We start from the raw sequence: 20,967 nt of genomic DNA, 5'->3' as shown, positions 1-20,967 counted from the left end.
TGGGCACCTTGTCTTCTTGTTCCTGACTTTAGTGAAAATGTCTCTATATCTCCCCATTAAGCTTGACGTTGGCTTTTGGGCTGACTCAAATGTATTATTATCTCATGTTAAATAAGGGTCTATTTCCATTATATTGAGCATTTTTATTTGAAATGTTTGAATTTTAGCAAATGTACTATTTTTATAAAGACAGTAAAATTATTTTTCAAAAATTCTTTACACACTGAAAATAATTTAAATATTTTAATCCAACAAGTGAAATACAGAAAAGCAACAGCTATAAAACCATGGAGATAGTAATTTAAACAATAACAGAAAAAGTTCTTTAAAAGTTATAGTGTTTAAACTTATCACTATTTACATTTCATTCATTACATTGGTATAATATTTCATCTCAGTATCTACAATTTTGACAAATGCTTGGAAAGTTTTTTGTTCAGAAACAGATGCCGGTCTAACAGAAACACATTTGAAAATATTCTTTTTCTGCTCATAGTTTCCAACACACCTATAAACTCGGCCTCTAATCAGTCTTGGAAGTTCACGATCCTGTTTATAAAAAAAAATATCATCAATAAAACCATTCATTACTTCATCTAAATTTCAACATTCTGAAACTAATTATATGATAAAGTAAATATGACTCACTCCAAAATACTGTAACTCCCTTACCAGATTCAGGGCCCCACTGCTGACCAGACCATGACAGCTAGGCATGTATGGGTGACCTGTCACACAGGAAAGACCTTCACTTGGGAAGGGCTTCTTATAGGCTAGCAAGCTGCTGCTCCTTAAAAGGTTGACTACTTCTGTAATGGCACTTCTGTAACTGCCCGAGTTCTACTTTCAATAAATGGCAGAAAAGCATTTCATACCAAATCTCCAACTAAGAACAACTGGAATAGCTGGATGAAATACTTAAAAATCTCCTCATAGATTCAGAGAAACCAAGGCAGTGAGGAATTAAAGAGACCACATCTGAGAAAGAGTAGGAGTCCAGAATGGGGCCTGATATTTGAGGGTGTTTCCCCCTGAGATATCTGTCAATTATAGTCAAAGTAGTTGAGAGTCTAAAGAAAATGAGCAGAGCTTTTGACAGGCTCAGAGAGTTGGGAGGGGAAAAAGTAGAATCAGAGGCCCCTAAGAAAAAGAAATTCTGGTAACCACCCCCACCACCACCCCGGCTGGGACCCAAAAGGGCTATGCCCTGATGGGACTAGTAAACCAGAAAAAGATTAGCCAGTATCAAATACTCTCAAATCATGAGCAAATTTAAATTATTCTGGGGTTGCTTTCACTAAAGGGTCATAAAAATCATTAACTATAAGGGAAAATATTGACTATTGCTAAAAGTACTATATTAAAGTGAAGAATTTCTGTTCCTTAAAAGTCACCATTAAAACTTAAAAAGCAAATCACAAAGTATGAGAAAATATTTGCAATACATATAATGTACAAAGAACTTGTACCTACAATAGTTTTTTAAAAACCTCCTATAAATCAATAATAAAAAAAACACAAATAATTCAATAATAGAAAAAATAACATGAGGCCTGAACAGACTTTATAAAACAAGTTATCTAAATGGCCAGTATGCATATAAGGTGCTCAACCTCATTAGTCACCAGGGAACTGCAGAGAAATGAGATAGTACTAAACACCCACTGGAAGAGCTAAAAAAAACACTGAGAGTACTGAGTGTTGATAAGAACACAAAGAAAAACACTCACCCAAACTGACTGTGTGTCTGTGAATTGGTACAACTCTTTGGAAAATTCTTTAGCAATAACTACTGTATCAGAACATACACATGCACTATAATGCAACAATTTTACTTCTAGGTATATACCCAACAGAACTGCATGCATATATGCATGAGACATAGGTAAAAATATTCAGAGAGCATTATTTATAATAGCAAAATATCTAGAAATAACCCCGATGCCTACCAACAGCAGGATAGAAAACTAAACTGTAGTACAATATATTCAGACAACAGAAAACTGTACATAGAAATATAAATACTATAGCTACATGCAACAAGATAGATGAATTTTACATTGTGTTGAATGAATCAGACCTAAAAGAAACATACCGTATCGTAACATTTATATAAAGTTTTAAAAGAGGCAAAATTAATTTATGATATTAAAAGTCAGAATAGTGGTAACTTTTAGGTACGAGACAGGAGGTAGTGAATGGGAGGAGGCACAAGGATGTACAGGGTAACAGCAATGTTCTATTTCTTAACCTTTATAATGTTCACTGTGTGATACTTCATAGAATGGTAGTTATGAGTTATGCACTTTGCTGTATAAAGTGTTTTATTTTAAAAAGTCTTAAGACTAGAGCAAAATAAGCATTTAAGATATTTTAGAAATTAGTAACTTGACAATTACTATTTCTTGATCATCTACTATGTGTCAGACACTGTACATTCATGTTTTATTATCTAATCTCCAAACAACCTTTCAAAGTAAGAGTCTCCCCATTTTACAGATAAAACACTGAAGCTCAAAAAGTTTAAACAGCTAACTCAAGGTCATAAAGGTAGTAAATAGTGGAATAAAAACTAGAATCCATATCTGATTTCCGAATGATGGCCAATTTCATAATTTATCCCAAATTCTTTTACAAAGTATGTAAGTCTTATAAGGTCTCCAGACTTCCTTGTGACATCCAGCCTCCTGTGTCACCCCCAACCTTCTTTATCACCAAGCCCCTTTCTATATCCCAGCCCATCTATGCCTTCCCCCAACCTCAGCATCACTATCCTTACCCCCATCACTTACTAATTCTATACTCTGGTAATTATAAATTACCTGCATTTTCCTATACAATCCAGGCTCTCTCTTAGCTTCATGTCTTTAAATATGCTGCTCTCTCAATTTAGCATGCATTCCTCCTTACCCCTTCCCATCCCTCCCACACAATTTAGTTTATTATCCTTAAATATCTAAAACAAGATAGGTTACTACATTCTTCAAATCTTTCCCTGACCTTCCTATCCACCTCTCTAGCACCCTGTACATACCTCTATCATATAATTTATCATATGACAATGTAACATCTACGTAACTCTCTTTCTACCTGAGATTATAAACTCTTTGAGAGAGCCATGTTTATATTCCAGTTTGTATCCATTGCATCTAGCATAGCACCTGGTATATAGTAGGCTCTCCATGTTAGTTAAACAGATAACTTTAATATTAAACTAAAAGCAAACAAAATGTTCAAAGTACTACTAAATTGTTAAACAGAATTTCTACTACAATGGAATTACAGTCTGCATTTGTAAGTTTTGCTGGCACAGGCTTTGCAAAGAATACTTAGACAAATACTTACTATTTCATAAAATATACAAGGCAGAGTATTTTTTCCATCTCTCATAAGAAAAGTCTTAGAATAATATGGTCCAGGTGTAACAGCTGAATCGAGAACAGCTAAGCAACATTAAAATAGAAGGGAAAATCAGTGCTGGTAAAATGCAAATAAAATGTAACAAAGAGAAGTTGATACTTAAATAACTATTCCCACACAAATTTCTCTGACAGTTTTATTTATACATTAATAAAGAAGACATCTAAACAGGGAAAGAGCCCTAGCCAGTAGGACTCAGCTGGTTGGGCATCATCCTGCAAACCGGAAGGTCACAGGTTCAATTCCTGGTCAGGGCATATGCCTAGGTTGTGGTTCAGTCCCTAGTCAGGGCCCATGCAAAAGGCAACCGATAGATGTTTCTCACATTGATGTTTCTCTCCCTCTCTCTAAAATCAATAAGCATGTCCTCAGGTGAGGATTTTTTAAAATAAATCAATAAATAAAATAAAATAAAGAGGGAAAGATATTTCTGAAACTGTTTTATACTAAGAGAAACAAAATTTCTGGCCCTCTCCAATTTAGGAACAAGTTATATGCCAAAATTCACATACCAGACAATAGTTGGCTATCTGAGCCTTTTTCTTCGAATTTATTCTATAGAGTGGTTAAATCCCCTGACCAGTCTACCACATTATAATAATAAAATAAACACACATAACTAATAATTAATAAACATCATGGTTTAATGAAAAAAATAAACATTGAATTAGAATCAGAAGGCATGCATTTGAGTCCTAGTTCTTCAACGTACTAAACAGAACAAATTGTTTCTCTTTCAAATCTGTCTCATCTATAAAATGTAAATAATAATTCATGTTTATTTCTAGAAATTACAATCAAATGAGAGCATTGTTTATTCCTTCAAATACCATCTACTGAGTACTGATAGTGAACATTTGTTATTTTTTGAGGTCAGCCTTCATTTCCCCTAATAATGCCCAAATTTTCCTTTAGAAAACCTCTCCTATGCCATTCTTAGCCATATGATTTGAATGGAATTTGTATCTCCCCTGCCTCCCAGGTGCAGGAGTGTCTTGAGATTGACTTAAACCAGTTAGTGTATTCCCCAGTTATAGCATGCAGGTAGGGTTTGGGTGGTGGACTTATTACGCAGTCAGAAATGATATGCAAGGGGTCATTTGCTAGTCTCTGGAAAAGAGCAATCAAAAGAAACCATCGAAGAATGTGATGTTGTGGTATAAGGATACGTGGTATAGAGAACTTTGATAATCATCTTAATACCTAACCAAAGGGAAGAGTAAGAAGCTGCTGAGCAGACCACAATTGGAGTTTCAGGATGAAGACAATATTGTGGCAGGACAGAAAATGGGTAAATCTCAAAAACATAATACTGGGTGAAAATGCAAGCTGTGTATTTTAAAACATAAAAAGCCATTAAAAGTCCACATACATTTATGAAATCAGATGTATATAGTAAAATTATAAAAGCATAGACAAGAAAGATACCACAGTGATTATCTCTAGAGAAGATAAATGGATGAAGGTTTCAAAGATACCTATAACATGGGTATGTGTATGTTATATTCTCAATATTTTTCTGCATGTTTAGAATATTTCTTAAATTAAATTAAATATTTATTTTACTTAAACTACTAAAAGAAATATGTTTTGAATCTCTACTTTTACTTTCTTCATTTTAGGTAAAATCAAATTCTAGAAACATTCTACAAACTCTCCTCCTTTTAAATATTTAGAAAACAGATTAACTGTAGGATGCTTATATTAGTAAAGGGTTCTTTACAAATGTTCTTTCAGAGTATTTAAATATGATTTAATTTATATACAAAATTACTACTGGATTTAGTTGGATATAGTAGAAAAACACTAGATTGAGATTAAGGAACTTAGATTCTAAACCCATTTTTGCTGCTAACTAGCTTTGTGATTTTAGTCAAGTCTATTTAATTATTTGCCCCATTTTCTCATATAACTCAAGGGCTGGGTTGGATTGCTTGTAAGAATCTTTCCAGTTTTAACATTACAAACCAGAAAACTACTACCATAAATAACCAAATACTTCTCAACTCACACAAATCAATGACAGACCCAGAAATTAAAGAAAATCCTAATTAACTATAATCTCCTTTTGCATAATTTTATTTTTCTTTAAGATCTCCTAGGTATTCTCATTGACATTCAAAACTACTGTCCAAATAGTATTACTTAAGTATTTTTGAAGTATTATACCTACCCAGTATTTCAAAAAGGAGTACAGTTTTGGGAGCATGTTCACGCCAGTACTTCATGCTTTCAATAACTGCAGATATAATTCTTAAAGAATTCTCTTTTTCCTTAAACTTTAACTGGTACAATGAGGCATTCTTTTGGAAAAAAAATAAAATAATAGAAAAACCTTTCAGATTTCTCATCATACTCTTTCACTCTTTTTGTAAAGATTACAGGTCCTTATAATAGGCACATGGGTAAAATATGTAAAAGAACTATTAAAAATTTTAGTGCAGTTACTCTCAAAAATTAAAAATGTCATTAGTAATTTATAGGAGAAGAAACTAGGACATAATTGAAAATACTTGGAGACAACCAAGAAGAGAATTATTTATGTGGGCATTCATTCATTCATCAAATATTTTTTTAAGTTTTGTGCACCAAACTTGTGATAAATACAAGTGAATAAAACACAATTCCTTTCCTTAATGTGCTCAATATTCTAGAAGGGGAGTCAGACACATTCATCCATTCATTACAAAAGTACTTATCGCCACCTCTCATGTGCTAAACATAGCTAATGAGGAAGTAACAGTGGGAAAAACAGGCAAGATGTACCCTCACAGATTTTGCCATCCAATGGGGGGATTCAGAAAATAAACAGAAAATATATAATAGAATGTTGGGAATTGATATATCTTACGCATTTAAAAAACAGGGTAAAAGGATAAAGAGACACAAATAGTTATTTCTAACAGGTTGTTGAGTGAGGACTGAGAGAACAGCAAGTATAAAGGCCCTGAGATGGGAATGTGTTTGGCTTTTTTAAAGATCAACTGAAAACACAATGTGTTAAGATACTAATGTTCAGGGAGTACTGGTGGCACTTTCCTTTGTGAAGGCAGGACATGTCTAAGAACACTTGTTGGGACATTGTTTTCCAACTACAATTACCTTTCCTCCCTCTCCCCCCTCCTAACCAAGATATGAATGCCTCCCACTGAGGCAGGCATATCTAACTGCCATAATGAGCCACTGTTATTAAGATGACTATGTCATATCATTCTTATGTAAAAGAAAACATAAGGTTGAGAACAACTGTGAAACATGCTATTTTAGTCAGATTTCTAGGAAAAAAACAGAATTTACCTCAGATAGCTTACTGAAAAGACTGCTTACAGACATGGGCAGAACAAATATTAAGGCACTTAAGCACTCAAAAACTAGCAATACAAAACTTCTACCACTCCTAGGTTGAAAGGACAAAGGGAGGAAATAAAAGTACCAAACCTGGGAAGCTGGACTCAAAGAGGGGCAATATGCAGGGACACAGCTACTGCCTGTGACACTACATTAAAGCAGGGAAGGCACAGGAAAACCCAACCCCTCTGCCCAGCCTTTGATGTCCTGCCAGTGACTCCCACTGGCTGACTCCTAGCAGAAGTCAGCTAAGGGATCCCAGGACGATGCGCTACATAATACAATTCAGCCTTCCAGAGCACAGAGAAGGGCAGAGTATAAACAAGCTATTGGGCCATGTGGCAAGGGAGGGGAGACTGAGCAAAAAAACAGCACACATTATATATATAAGACATTTACAAAAAAACAATTACAGTGAGGAGTGGAAAGAGGAAGTGAGGCTGAAGGAAGTACAGATATAGGAAAAAATACAAGCCAAAACAGAATCATATTAGAATGTATATTATGTTTAGAGAATTGTAAACAGTTTGAATATGGCAAGTGCATTGGAGAATTTGTGGACTATAGAACATGAGGCTGGAAAGGTAAAATAAGACCAGATTATACAGCAAGGGTCGGCAAACTGTAGCCTGTGGTCCAAATCTAACCTGCTCTCTGTTTTCGTAAACTTTTATCGGAACGTGCCACACCCATCCATTAACGTATTGTCTAAGGCTGCATTTAAGCTACAATGACAGAGTTGGGTGGTATAGTTGAATAGTTAGTTGCAAGAGAGACCACATAGTCCATAAAGCCAAAAATATTTACTATCTGGCCCTTATCAGAAAAAATTTGATGACCCTTGTTACAAAAAACTTAGACTGACATATGAAGAGCTTGGAGAATTTCTGTAAGCAATGGATAAACTGTCATCATGTCAATTATTAGTAAACAGTGAAATTTAGAACCCAGCAGGCCACTCTAAAGCAACTATTAAAAAGAGAAGCCATTCAAAACCTTTAAGGAAATATTTTGGAAACATTCACCCAAACCCAGTCCAATGGACCTGGCTATTTGTGCTAATTAAGTAATGCACTCAATGGGATTGATTTCAAATGTTCTTATCTTTATAATTTTCTGAATATTTATCTCATTTCTTACACATAAACATAAAAATGTAAATATTAATATTTAAAAGTTTACCTTGAGAGAGTTTTCTTCTGGAATATCATCTAACTTTTTTTTCTTAAATTGATTTTGTTGGAAAATGGGCATAAATGACTGTGATGCACCGTCTTTGTCTAGACCTCTCATTGTGGAGCCAGATGTTTTTGATGAATGTGTTTGTCTGAGTACTTCACTTTCTCTTTGGTGAGGTAAGTTAGGAGGTTGAGATACTCTTAATTGTTTCTGTTGTCGTGCTCCCAAATTCACTGGACGAGAATTTATTCCATCATTTGCCACTAGGTTGGTTCTTTTGCATTGAGGCCTAAAATCATTTCTATCCCAAGTTTTCCGGCTGGTATTTTTGTTGCCATCTCTGTAGCTGTAATAGTTTTTAATAATTAGCATTAGTTTTTGTTTCTATATACTTCTTTAATTTATTGTTGTTCAGTTACAGTTGTCCTGCCTTTTTCCCCCTTGCTCACCCCCAACTCCCACAATCAATCCCCCACATTGTCCATGCCCATGATTCTTCTATTTATGTTCCTTGACTTACCCCTTCCCCTTCTTTCTCCCATTATCCCCCTCCCCCCACCTCTCTGGTCACTGTCAGTTTGTTCTTTATTTGCAAGTCTCTGGTTCTATTTTGCTCATTTGTTTTGTTGATTAGATTACACTTAGAGGTGAAGTCATATGGTATTTGTCTTTCATCGCCTGGCTTACTTCACTTAGTATAATGCTCTCCAGTTCCATCCACGCTGTTGCAAAGGGTAAGAGCTCCTTCTTTCTTTCTGCTTCGCAGTATTCCATTGTGTAAAAGTACCGCAGTTTTTTGATCCATTCATTTACTAATGGGCAATTAGGCTGTTTCCAGCACTTGGCTATTGTAAATAGTGCTGCTATGAACATTAGGACACTTTTTCTTAATTAAAAAATTAATAATTAAAATTTGTATTTATATGGCAATTTGTGGTTTATACTGACTAGTTAGAAATTCTAAATACAATATCACAACAACCTTACAACATGCTCTCTTTTCAGGTGAGGAAACTGAGCCTTAGGGAAGAAGTAACTTGTCCAAAGTCAAATAGAAAGTTACTGACAATACAGAACCCAGAGAATCATTGTCTCCCAATTCAGAGTCCAGTGTTATAAAGCATATTTTTCAACTATACAAGCCTTCACATAACAGTGGCTGTCCATGCAAGCGAGATCTTGAGAACTTTTGCTTACTTCTTTATACATTTACTTTTAAATTTTCTACAAAGTAAAATTTTAAGTTAAACTAATTGCTTGTCAGTGATTTTAAATCACAAGAAGAAACAAAGGCAAGTAAGCTAGCAATTTGCTTAAAAATTTTGTACTTTAACTACATAGCTTAAAAGCTCTACTTATGAATCTGTTGCAACATTTTACTATCTACATTAAACCAAACTGTATCAGCTGATCAGAACACAGTATTAATGAGGCCAAAATCAAAAGTATAATTTCTGATCTTTCTAATTAAGGGTACCACCGAGAAAAACTAGTGTAAGTCACAAATTCTTATTTCTGAATAATTTCCTGAAAATGTCACAGAAGACCAAATACAATCCAAACCTTGTTAGAGAAAATAATCCAAAAAATAAAAGATCTACGCTCCCTAGTGATCAGGAACAAATACAAATTGTATGGGGCCTGAAACTTGTATAATTTGCGGAGCCTTCTTAAGTAAATTAGGTACAAAATTACATATAAAAATAATGAAAAAAAATAATTTCAAAACTTTAAAAGTTAATAAAAATCACAATATCCTAGAAAAATATTATTAGTATTATTATTAACTGCCTGATACACCTCTTTAAGACATTTTTTGTACATTGATCATCTCTTCATAGAACAGCAATTTTATTTTCAAGAGAAAGAATAGAAATTTTGTCTTCCCTCTCTCATGGCTGTGGAAGTTAGTTTTATTATTCATAGTTTAGAAAAGTTTCTTTCAGTTTCACAACTCCTTACTGGTAACAGCACATCTGCAATTTCCTCCAATAGTTTTTTGCTCAGGAGGTGCTCCTAGCCTGGACAAGCTTTGGAACATCATGCCCACACACAGTGCTGCTTCACCAGGTAATTCAGCTCAGCCGGGTCTTCAATATCCCAACTAGACCAAGAGGCCTAAGTTGTAATGACCCCTGAGCAGGGCAGGGAGCAGTGTCCCACTCAGATTCTTCTCCTTTGGTACAAAGATGGAGTCCAGGTGGTCAACAAGATCCCCCAAAACAGGCTGTTGTTGGAGGTAGATGGATAAGGAAAAGCATAGATTCTGAACCTAAGCACAGAACCAGTTAAAAGATCTTCAGCAGATTACAAACTGCCTACTTGGGTTTCCAAATGTTTTCTGTTCCTGGATTTTCTGTTGTTATCTTCCAACTGTCATAACAGATTATTATTTCAAACTGGACTCTGGTAGTGGGCGGCTGTCCAGATTACAGTCTGCTACCTAATTCTCTGCCTAGTGCCTATCAGAACAGGCTTCCTCCTAGTACCTGCAGCTGGAACTATGCCTCCAAAACCCATCTCAAAACCATTAATAGGCCTAGTTTCAAGCTCTGGTCCTGAAAAAAGCAACTGACTGGTCCTGAGGAAACTCACTATCATGAGTAGTAAAACCAAAACTCATTTTTTAAAAATAAAAATATTGTTTTGATGTATTTATTAAGTACTTCAGTGAAATTTTCCCCTTTTAAAAAATATGGTATCTTTAATGAAAGTTAGGGTAATATTAACTTCACAGGTTTATTGTAAGGATTATTAAAATAATACATTGAAGCACTAAACATTGACAAATATATGATACACATTTGGTGCTGTTTTTCCAATACTTTGTTCCCAAACTATTTGCTTCAGTAGTTGTCACTTACCCAAGAATGCTAAAATCCAACCTAAAAAAATCCATGACCCTTTTTCTATTAATTTTTTCATAATATTTAGACTTTACAGTCAGATCTTTATGGCAATGACCCAGTAGTACCCTCACCATCTTCCTTGATGGTCCTCTACATTTCTTGAGCTCCTACCACTGCAAATGCATATGTATTCAATATTTGTTTCCATCTTTCTTTCGTATTCCATTCCATTTACCTTGGAACAGACTGTCTTACTAGGTAGGTTAAGATTGAGCATTCTATTTGGTCCTCAATTTCTAAATATATCCAACATCACGATACAGTTATTCCTCTTTGCCTATTATCAGTTAGATCATTAATAATCTACAGCAAAATCATAAATTCATTGTGATAAATATTGGCATAAATTTCATTAACATGAAGGTTCTTTGGAAACATAATCACTGCTAAATTTACCTAAAGTTCTCTTAACTTCTTTTATTAAATGTAGCTAATAGTGATATAGTTATTATTAAATATAGAAATTTCCTAAATGTAATTCTGTCTAAGAAAGGAGAAGGAGATGAAGGAGATAGGAAGGGAAAAGAGAGGGAAAGGAGAAGATAGATAGAAGAAAGAAATCTTAGGTAGACTCACCTCCAACCACTCTTGTTCCCCTCAATATTCGATTGAGTAGACTTAAACACAGAATCTTGACTTCTTAAAGGATGAGAAACAGAACGTGGTATTTGCCTTTTGAGGAAACATATCTTATTAAGTATTAATAGTTTGTTTCCAAGTTCAGAAATGTAAAATATACATAGGAGATAAAACATCAGTCAGTAACAGACACACATTCATTAATGTATATTTTTTCACATACCCTGTGTTCATTGTTGTCATTGAAGGAGGCAACTCTGGATTCACTGCTTCCCAGGCCCAATCTCAAAAGATATAAGTAGTAGAGAAGAAAGTAAAATGTAGCATTTTTTAAAAAGAATTACTTCATACATATTTAATTTGATAGTTGAAAACCTGAAGAAAAGAATTTAAAGACATGGACTTGTTCTTCAATAGCACTTTGTTGTGGAATTTCTCACAGCCTGTCTTATTAATTTTTATAGGTATCTTTCTTCTCCATTGAGTTTTAAGCAAAGGTAATAGTTTCATCAGCATCTTTTTTTCCACAATCAATCCTAGTATAGTACCTCGTACTCTGTAATATGAATTTAGTGTAATCAATGTTTCTTAAAGTTTTCAATCCCAACCCACAGCAAGAAATACATCATAACCTGGAACATACAAATGTGTGGTATGCATGTGTGTTGTGGGAGAGGGAGAGAAAAACATAAAATTTTGCCATCAATTTTTATTCTTACTGTGTGTAATACAGTTTGATATTTTCTATTCTATTCTACTCTGATCTCTTGTATTTCTTTTTTTTTTAAAGATTGGTTGTTTCCCAACCTAGCCCTCAAAATTTCAAAAATACTAATCTAGTCTTATCTCTTACCCAATATAAGAATCTTATCATAACTCTGACAGACAGTTATCCTGGTCAGAACCTGTAGAAATCAGTAGTTCTGGAGGATGCACATTTCTCTCTGGAGCAGCTGAAATTATTATTTTTCAAGGTCAACATTATGCTACATATAAAAATATTTTAGCTAGTGGAGAATTTTTAAATGGCAGAAGATAACCAAACAAATGCCCATTTATGCACATCCATGTGAATTTTTATCCATAAAAATGGGGATAAGGTAAAATTTTTATTTCAAATTCCTCAAATGTTGAAGAAAACAAAATAATTATAAATTTAGAAGTAAATTAAGGCCTATGGTCGAAGACTGGATAAAATTAACAATACAAGTATTGAGAGAAAAAAAGAGATTGATTAATTTTAAAACTCTAGTTGCGTAAGATCCTATTAAAGATTTTTTTAAGTGTGCCCAGAAAATTGCAAATGTATATAACCAGCATGTACTGAGTATATTTCAGAATTTCTTACTGTCCATGCCTTCTTCCAAGATAAGTAAAAAGTCAATAAACTTTAAGACCTCCCAGCTAATTGTTTCAGAGATGAGAGGCCTATACATAAAACCAGTATTTTCATAACCTCATTTAAAAAGATGAGCTGCATCAGAGACTCTCTCTCTCTAGAATTTGAATCAGGAGATACAGAGGGTAGTCAATAATGGCTCTGAGAGCTAGAACTAAAAGGTTAACTCAACTCCCATCAAGGGCAATTTAGTTCATGTGCTAGTTGAAACTATAAGAAAGCCAACTGGATAAGAGAGTAAAGAGCCAACAAACAAAGAAAGGCAAAAATGCTATAAGAGAAAAAAGACTAAGGCCAAACACTAGAAATTCCTGGGCTTCTAATCTTCCTAAGATCTATTTTTTCCCCATTTTTTCTGTGTTCCCATGCATACTTATTGAGACAACTTGAGTGTTTCATTCTTTAGCACCAAATATCTAAGTCACAATATCCATATGTATCTTGAAAAAGAAAAAAATTGTTTACAATGTAGGTTACCACTTCATTAGAACAAAGACCCCAGATCCAAGATATTCCATTTAAAATGCTAAGTCACCCTTATAGACAAGGAAACTCAAACTACTGTCCTAGAATGTTCAGAAGGAGCCAAGTAATCTCTACATATGGATAATGGAAAGAAGAAAAACATAAACTTTCTGTATCTATTATAATAAAAGAGAAATGGTAATTTTATCATCTTAGTTCTTATTTTCTCAAAGTTTTCACCTTATTTTCTTACCTGTTGGTAGAGGAGGGAAATCATAACTGTCAGAAGTAGTACTGATACCTGGATCATTTTTAAGTGGATTGGAAGTTAATGGCTGTCTAGTCCTCTTTTTCTGATTGAACAATGGTACAGGTAAACAGCCTAAATTGAATGTTCCAATAAATTAGTATATAATAGGAGAATAGATCTAGTTATAGAATAATCTACTTCTAAACATTAATTTTATATTCAGTATAAACATATTTCTGTATCTTTGTATTGACTCTTACATTCTTTTTAAGATCCTAAATAGCCCCATTTGCTTCTCTAAATACTTTCTTTTTAAAAAAATATTATTTTTCATTTACAGTTTACATTCAACACTACTTTGTATTAGTTTCAGGGGTAGGTGTACAGCATAGTAGTTAGACAACCATATACTTTACACAGTGATTCCCCTGACATTTCAAGTACCCACATGGCACCACACATAGTAATTACAATATTACTGACTATATTCCTTATGCTGTACCTTACATCTCTGTAACTATTTTGTAACCACCAATTGGTACTTCTTCATACCTTCACCTTTTCACCCGATCCCCCCAAAACCTCTCCTCTCTGCCAACTATCAATCTGTTCTTTGTATTTATAAGTTTGTTTCTATTTTGTAAGAACTCTTCTTCTCTTGTTCTACTTTAACACTGCCTTAATTCCTCTTGTTTTATAGTAATTCCTAGCTCCTCCCTCATCCCCCAACCCTTTCCAAATCTATTTTTTGTTTTCCTTATTTCCCACCTATGTTTACCTATTACCATGTCAACTGGAAGGGACCCTTCACGTACAAAAGAGGTGAGGGAGAACCAGACTTTGACCCATCCTTTCCAAAACCCTAAACACTCTTCAGTCTATGTTGGCACACCCTTTAGGGCCACGGTTCTCAAACTTTAGTTTGACTACGATTTAACTGGAATTGTGCTTAACATGCCAGTTCCTGGACCCCACTCTCACAGCTTTTAGTTCAATAGATTTGTTTTGAAAGCCAAAACTCTGCAATTTTAACAAGCACTCCAGGTACCTGTAACACATATTTTCAGTGACTTTGATAATGCCTTGGAGTGATAATATCCAACTCAAATGAGAATAGGTAATACTCCGTATCCTTTAGATAAGATACCTGGGACCTCAAGTCAAGCCAAAAATCAGAATTTATTAGCAATAAAACTAGAAGGGACCTCAGAGGAAAAAAGGTCCTAAAAGCTTGTACACTGCCACACTGGAAGAAGCTAGGTAGGACCCAAGCTTACTAAATCTCAGTTTAGATATCTTGCCACTATACCATACTCTAGCTGGTCCATTAAAACTTCTGTGCTACAGGAGAATTTAGATTCTGTGACAACTTTCTGATGAACTGTCTGATGATGTGGGCTCTGGAGTCAGACTTCCTGGGTTTGGATTACAACTTCAAAATAGGGTTGAATTACATACAACTTAGAAGTATAAATTAAGCAATTTCTTTAAACTAATTGGACCAGTATGACATATAGTGAGAGGCAGGATAATACAGTGATTAAGAGTCTGGACTCTAGAGCCACAGTCCTAGGTTCAAATCCTGGTTCTGCCACTTCATAAGTTACTTATTTAACAACCTCGTGTCTTAGTTTTTCACCTGGAAAAGAAGGATGATAATAATGCCTATTTCAAAGGACTGGTGTAAGGATTAAATACATTACTACATGTAATTAAATGTCTAGAATATAGTACATCCACCATAAATATTGCTATTATTATCTTAATTGTCCATTGTCATCATTCCCAATTCTCTTCAATCTTGCCCTCTAACTAATAAATTGGGAAGCAGAATTGGTAGAGGAAGGTGTTAGGGAGACAGAATTGCTATTGGAAATACTTTAAATAAGGCACAAACACAAATAAAAAAATAAATCTATTTCTTTGTTTTGAGCCTAAAAGCACAGAACAACTCAAGCACATAGGGTTTGTAGAAAGAACAGTCATAAATCCAGAGAAGTTTGGTTTTATTCCCACCTCTGCCACTAAATGTTTTGCCTTCAGTTATTTTATGTCCTTGGACCAAATAGTAAAGAGGCTAGACTACATGTTCAATCTTTTCAAATGTTCCTTCCAAAATGCTCCATCTATAAATTTCATAAGCTTTACATGGTATATACAAAATTTAGAAAATTTAAAAATAAAAGTTGTACAATACCTGCGGTACTTCGAGTTGAACTTTCATTTAGGTTTCTCTTCATTTCCTTCCAAATCAGAGTCTATAACTTTTTCTGTGACACTCCAAATTTACAACATGAAGTCATTTGACTAAACCTTCAAAGAAAGAAATTTGTAGCTCCTATTGTCTCAACAAGATCAAATTCTGAGCCTAGTAATTATTGAAATTAAGATTTAAAATTACAGTTTCAAATCTGATCATGGTAACACTGTACAGAGTCTTGTTTCGGAGGAAGAACGAACATAAACTGTCAGCTCTGTTCAAAATAAGCTAAGACTGGGGTGGCTGTAACCCTGCCTCCTAAACACGTGGGAAGTTCCCACGGTCCTCGGGACTTACTTCAGAACCCGCGAGCCGCGAGGAGAACGGTGCTGGGCCAGGCGGAGGCCCAGGGCGACGCGCCAGCAGCGGGCACACGCCGCGCTCGGGAGGCCGAGGGGACGCGCGCGCGCCGTCCGCCTGGGCCCTGGTGAGGCCTCTGGGTTGGGCAACGCCAAAGGCTACGGCCTCGCTTAACACCCAGAATAACCGAAACGATGTTTCCGCTCGGTGTCTACAACTTCAACGAGTGAAACAAGTTTTCCTGTTTTTTTTTTTTCCTTTTACAACAGACATGAACACACCTAAGTAACAATGCAAGTCATACTGAGGTAAATACTGATTTCCAAGTATCTTTTACAGAAATACAACTTGGAGAACACAGGGCCGGGACTGCCTCTGCCTGGTCTCACATCTTGGGTTTGAAGCTGCATCTAGTAGGCCCTTTAGAAAATACTCTTCGTGCCATTCTAGGAACCAAAATAGAGGTTCACACTTTCTCCCCGCACAGAAATTCCAACGCCACTCACATCCTGAACCCAGAGGGTGCTTGCGAGGGCTGTTGAGTTTCTGTGTATCGTGCAAACCGAATAAACCCACGAAAGGGCAACATCCTCCCCCTGCACCACTGTCCCTAGGGCAGGAACTCTGAGTTGCCCCTCATCCCCGCTTGTGGACCCGAATGGCATTAACGTGGTTGGCGACACCGTCAATAAGCCAAAAATTTGCTCAGTTTACAAATCCAAGCGTTCGCACACGCGCACGCGCACACACAGCGCCCCCAAACACAGCTTCCTCACATGGAGGCCTAGAGCGCCTATTTTGCCCACTTTCGGAGAGGTGGGGGGGTTCCAGTCGGGGCTCACGCTCTCTTCCAACATTCTCTCCTCACCCTGGGAATGGGGCAGTTTGGGAACTAGCGACAACATAGTCTTTCCTTTCTTGGCTCTCCTATCAACCCCATACGTTACTTTTACCCTCAGATTCCGTCGCCTCAGTCAACGGTGGAGGAAACTGCTCAGTCAGCTATGGCGTACCTCATAAAAAGCGCGGGAAGTCAAGCTGTGCGCAGACGCATCTTGAATCTGCGCAGGCGCGCCTCAGACTATGCCACCAAACCACTCCCCCAACGCTCCACCCACTGCGCAGGCGCAGAGGTCTGCGCCTTATAAAATGGGCGCAATGACCTCGTACATTCTGCTGCTGACAAGGGAACTACCCATGCCCCTTTCTGAAGACCTCTAACGTTAACACACCTCCCTCTTGTGTCCTCACACTGTCATACACAAGGCGCAGGGATGGATCTACGTCTTTAGAGTTCTGCCCAGAGAAGGAATATCCTGTTCTTGTCCCTGCTAAGGCGATGACAGATCCTGTCCAGCCAGTTTCTGCCCCATATTTGTCAGAAAAAGGTGCCAGGGATGGTCGCCCACCAATCCCCATCCACACTCCGAGGTCATTTCTTAGGTTCTAGACAGTCTGTAACATGCTGATGGCAACCCGAGTGTGCCTAAAAGAGGTCACAGGCCTCACAAACCAGGTCAAGGGGCTCGCTTGGTCTGGCTGAGCTTCTGGGCCACCACAATCAGGGAATTCGTCCCCAGGAGGCTGGTGGGAGCTGGGGGCCGGGTTTAGATGGCAGCCCTGAAAGGCAGAGAGCAGCCAGAGAGGCAGGGCCAGTGCTGCAAGAGCGCAGGAGAGGAGCAAAGCTCACACGCCTCACACACCTGGGTCCCAGAAAGGAAGTGGGAGGGTGCGGTGACCCGTAACTCTGCCCACCCGCCACTAGGTTGCTGCTTCCTGGCCCTTAGATCTTGAGCAAGTGTTTTACCCCCTCGAGACCTACTTTCCCTCCGCAGCAAAAGAGTGGTACAGCCTTTACTTCATTGCCCTAAAAGTACCGAACGAGAAAACGAACAGCCCTGGCACACAGTAGATGCTGTGTAAACGCCAGCCCTTACTGAATACCAGTAGCTGCTGTTTATTGAATACCTACTGTAGACCTGGGTTCAAAGACCATGTTTTGTCGTTACCACGCCTTCCACCTCTTGAAGACTGGGGTAGGCGAAGGGAAGAGTTCAGAGGGCGCAGAGAGGGAGGGAAGGCTGTTAGGAAAGGCCTAGGGCTGTGACACCATGAGACATAGAGTAGTTTCTTTGAAGATTAGGTCAAACAAAGGAAAGTGTTAGGAGATAAGATTAGAGGTAGACTGAGAACAGATAATATGGAACATTGTATACTAAACTTCAGAATAAGTTTGAAGAAATATAGTTTTCATTTAATCTGGAGAAGATTTTAAACAAAATGTCTGAAAAGACTTGTTATTCACCATGGTTCCAGATAGGACACTTTAAAAAATAAATGAGTAGAAGCTTCAAGGAAGCCAACTTCAACCAGATACATACACATATATACACACAATACCCACCTACTCCCCCAAAATAGATTTTTCATTAAAAAGAAAGCTATAAACCCACTATGAATAATATCCTGTACCATACCTGTAAGGAATACAGATATGAGCAATGTGGAATCTTTGCTAGCAGTTTGTGAACATACCTATCCTATCCCTATCCTGTTCTAGTTGTCATTTATGTCCACCTAGAAAGCTGGTCAGGATGGTGACAGCAATGGGGACATAAGGGAAGAAGAAAATTAAAATAGTGAGAATAGTTTGATTACATGACTGCTAGACCACCACACTACGTAGGAGACACCTTACATACAGTATTGGAGAGAAGACCCTCCTTATCCCTCAATCATCCTATTTTAAAAACAATCCCACTGACATTTGTCTAACATTGTTCTAGAACAATGTTCTATTAGACAGCCATGACTATGAGAGTTTTACTGTCCCTTTGTTTTAAACTACATTATTTTACCAGTAAATCAGGCACCACCATCCCCATAAAACATCTGTAGTGCTGGAAGTTAGTAGGCTTATTCTTTTAAGTACTTCAACACATTAAAACTCAACCTAATAGTGAGACTGTGACAACTAGGAAAGATTCCACTTTGTATACTACTAGTTCTCTGAACTTTCAAACAATAACTACATTAATTTAAAAATGTGGTTTTGTGAGGCTCCTAAATTTAGTGTGCTTTGGGAAACAGAGAGTTAAAAATCTTTTGGAAGTTAACTTGGTATAAGAGTATGAAAAGACTCTGTTGCCCTAGTTCTAAGGAAATGCTCTACTTTTTTCTAATAAAGCTTTCCAACAGAAGACAAACTCTGTACACAATTTTAAAAAGGTAAGTATGGGACAGATTTACTGGAATTTATTAGCTCTCAAAAAAGTTACTTTGCATGTAAGGGAAACTTTACTTACAAATGTTAAATGTGCTTCAAAGGGCTGATCTGTTAAAATTCCATAAAACAAGCCTCGAAATCCGAGTCATCTGTGCCAGCTATGAGTAAATAACTGAAGCAGCAGTTCCAGAAAGACTAGGGCAAAGGACAGGACTAACCACAAATCGGCAGAAAACAGCAGACAAAAAATGATCAAGTGTTAATAATTCACCACAGTTACTGCTCTTAAGACCGAAGTAACTAAACAACTATCGTCTGTTTGTATTTATGCTCGTTTTCAGCATCTCTACACCGAAGTGTTCGAGTGTACATTGTGTGGGTAGAAAATCAAAGGCTACTGGGGCTTTTACACAGGACAGTCATTTTAATATGTAAATTTAGATTTTATTAGATTGCTTTCTCTATCTGTACATTATAATCTTTTAAAGGAAGAACATAGGAATGGGTTTATTAAATGTTTTGAAGTATTTACATTTTCTATTTCTATCATGCTTTTTGTTTGTATACTTGTTTGTTTCTTGGGCACACTGTATAGGGACTGTTTTTGTGAATTCTAAATGAGCAAAATTAGAAATTTGGGGAAGGCGAAAATTAACAGATCACCCTATTGTTCTGTGAAGAACACTGAACTTAAAATTGGAAAACCTGGGTCCCAGTCGGAGTTTTTCTCCTGATAACTGAGAAACCTTAATCAAGTTACTTAACTTCTTTTTCCTTTACCCCTATAATGGGGATGTCAATACCTAACACACCCTATCTTATAAAGTGGATATGTGAGTAAACTGAGATAACATATGCAGAAAAACATTGTAGATAAAACTACTTTGCAGTTATCATTAATTACTCTTGTTGTACCTCTATCAAAAAATCTTTCATGACTAGTACATACAATGCTTCCAGCACCGGCATATATTTGACTTTCTGAACAATCGTGCATCAAATCAACTCGGATTTGGTTCAGAATCATTTCTTCAAAGGAACATAATCATCTTAACGTTCTGGCTAGTTTCCTCTAATAAGACCCCCTCTGGAGTAACACATTCCAGTGGAGAGTCTGTGCTGGCAGTAAGTTAGGCGTACTGTGTCTACATAAACTCGCATAATCTGGTTGGTATATACAGCATGCCCGAGACATTTTCAGGCATTACAAAGCCTTGAAAATTACTAACATTTGCTTTTTCTTTAGCATTGACATTGAGGCAAGAAAGTGAGAGAGATTCTTAAGGAAGTTGACACAGAATTACTAAAAACTTCTTGAGAAAGAAATTAAAAGCATGTTTCCAAGTAGCTTTTTAAGTCCCAGTGATTATTGCTTGGGGCTTTTGTGTCTCTGACCACAAAAAAAAGTATTCTGGGCCCTGGTCAGCTAGCACAGTTGGTTAGGGCATCATCCTCATATGCCAAGGTTGCAGGTTTGATCCCCAGTCAGGGGACATACAAGAAGCAATCAATGAGTGCATAAATTAGTGAAACAACAAATCAATCTCTCTCTCTCCATCTCTCTCTCTCTAAAAATCAATTAAAATAAATTTTTTAAAGCATTCTGAAGGTCTGCCCTTGGCTGTTTATAGA

At 36.6% G+C, this 20,967-nt stretch overlaps 1 protein-coding gene across 1 annotated transcript; it reads right to left on the bottom strand.

Annotated features, from left to right (window-relative positions):
- Positions 1-357: 357 nt before the first annotated feature.
- SPATA22 (spermatogenesis associated 22) lies at positions 358-19,537 on the bottom strand. Its single transcript, XM_024565205.3, has 9 exons — positions 19,415-19,537; positions 15,747-15,862; positions 13,553-13,681; positions 11,659-11,719; positions 11,433-11,528; positions 7,951-8,293; positions 5,594-5,723; positions 3,346-3,443; positions 358-549 (listed from the first exon to the last, which is right to left on the bottom strand). Exons 2-9 carry the CDS (start codon positions 15,787-15,789, stop codon positions 358-360), a joined length of 1,092 nt encoding a protein of 363 aa, XP_024420973.2. The 5' UTR covers positions 15,790-15,862; positions 19,415-19,537.
- Between the last annotated feature and the right edge of the window lie 1,430 nt (positions 19,538-20,967).

This window comes from Desmodus rotundus, chromosome 9, assembly GCF_022682495.2.
Source record: "Desmodus rotundus isolate HL8 chromosome 9, HLdesRot8A.1, whole genome shotgun sequence".
NCBI lineage: Eukaryota > Metazoa > Chordata > Mammalia > Chiroptera > Phyllostomidae > Desmodus > Desmodus rotundus.
This window is presented reverse-complemented; position numbering and strand designations above follow the sequence as displayed.

Excerpts from the sequence above, each read along its gene's own strand:
- SPATA22 (XM_024565205.3), bottom strand. The coding sequence starts at position 15,789 with ATGAAGAGAAACCTAAATGAAAGTTCAACTCGAAGTACCGCAG. Across the intron at positions 3,444-5,593 it reads ACTCCTTTTTGAAATACTGG|CTGTTCTCGATTCAGCTGTT; the intron begins GTAGGTATAATA and ends AATGTTGCTTAG. Across the intron at positions 550-3,345 it reads CTTGTATATTTTATGAAATA|GATCGTGAACTTCCAAGACT; the intron begins GTAAGTATTTGT and ends TTTTATAAACAG.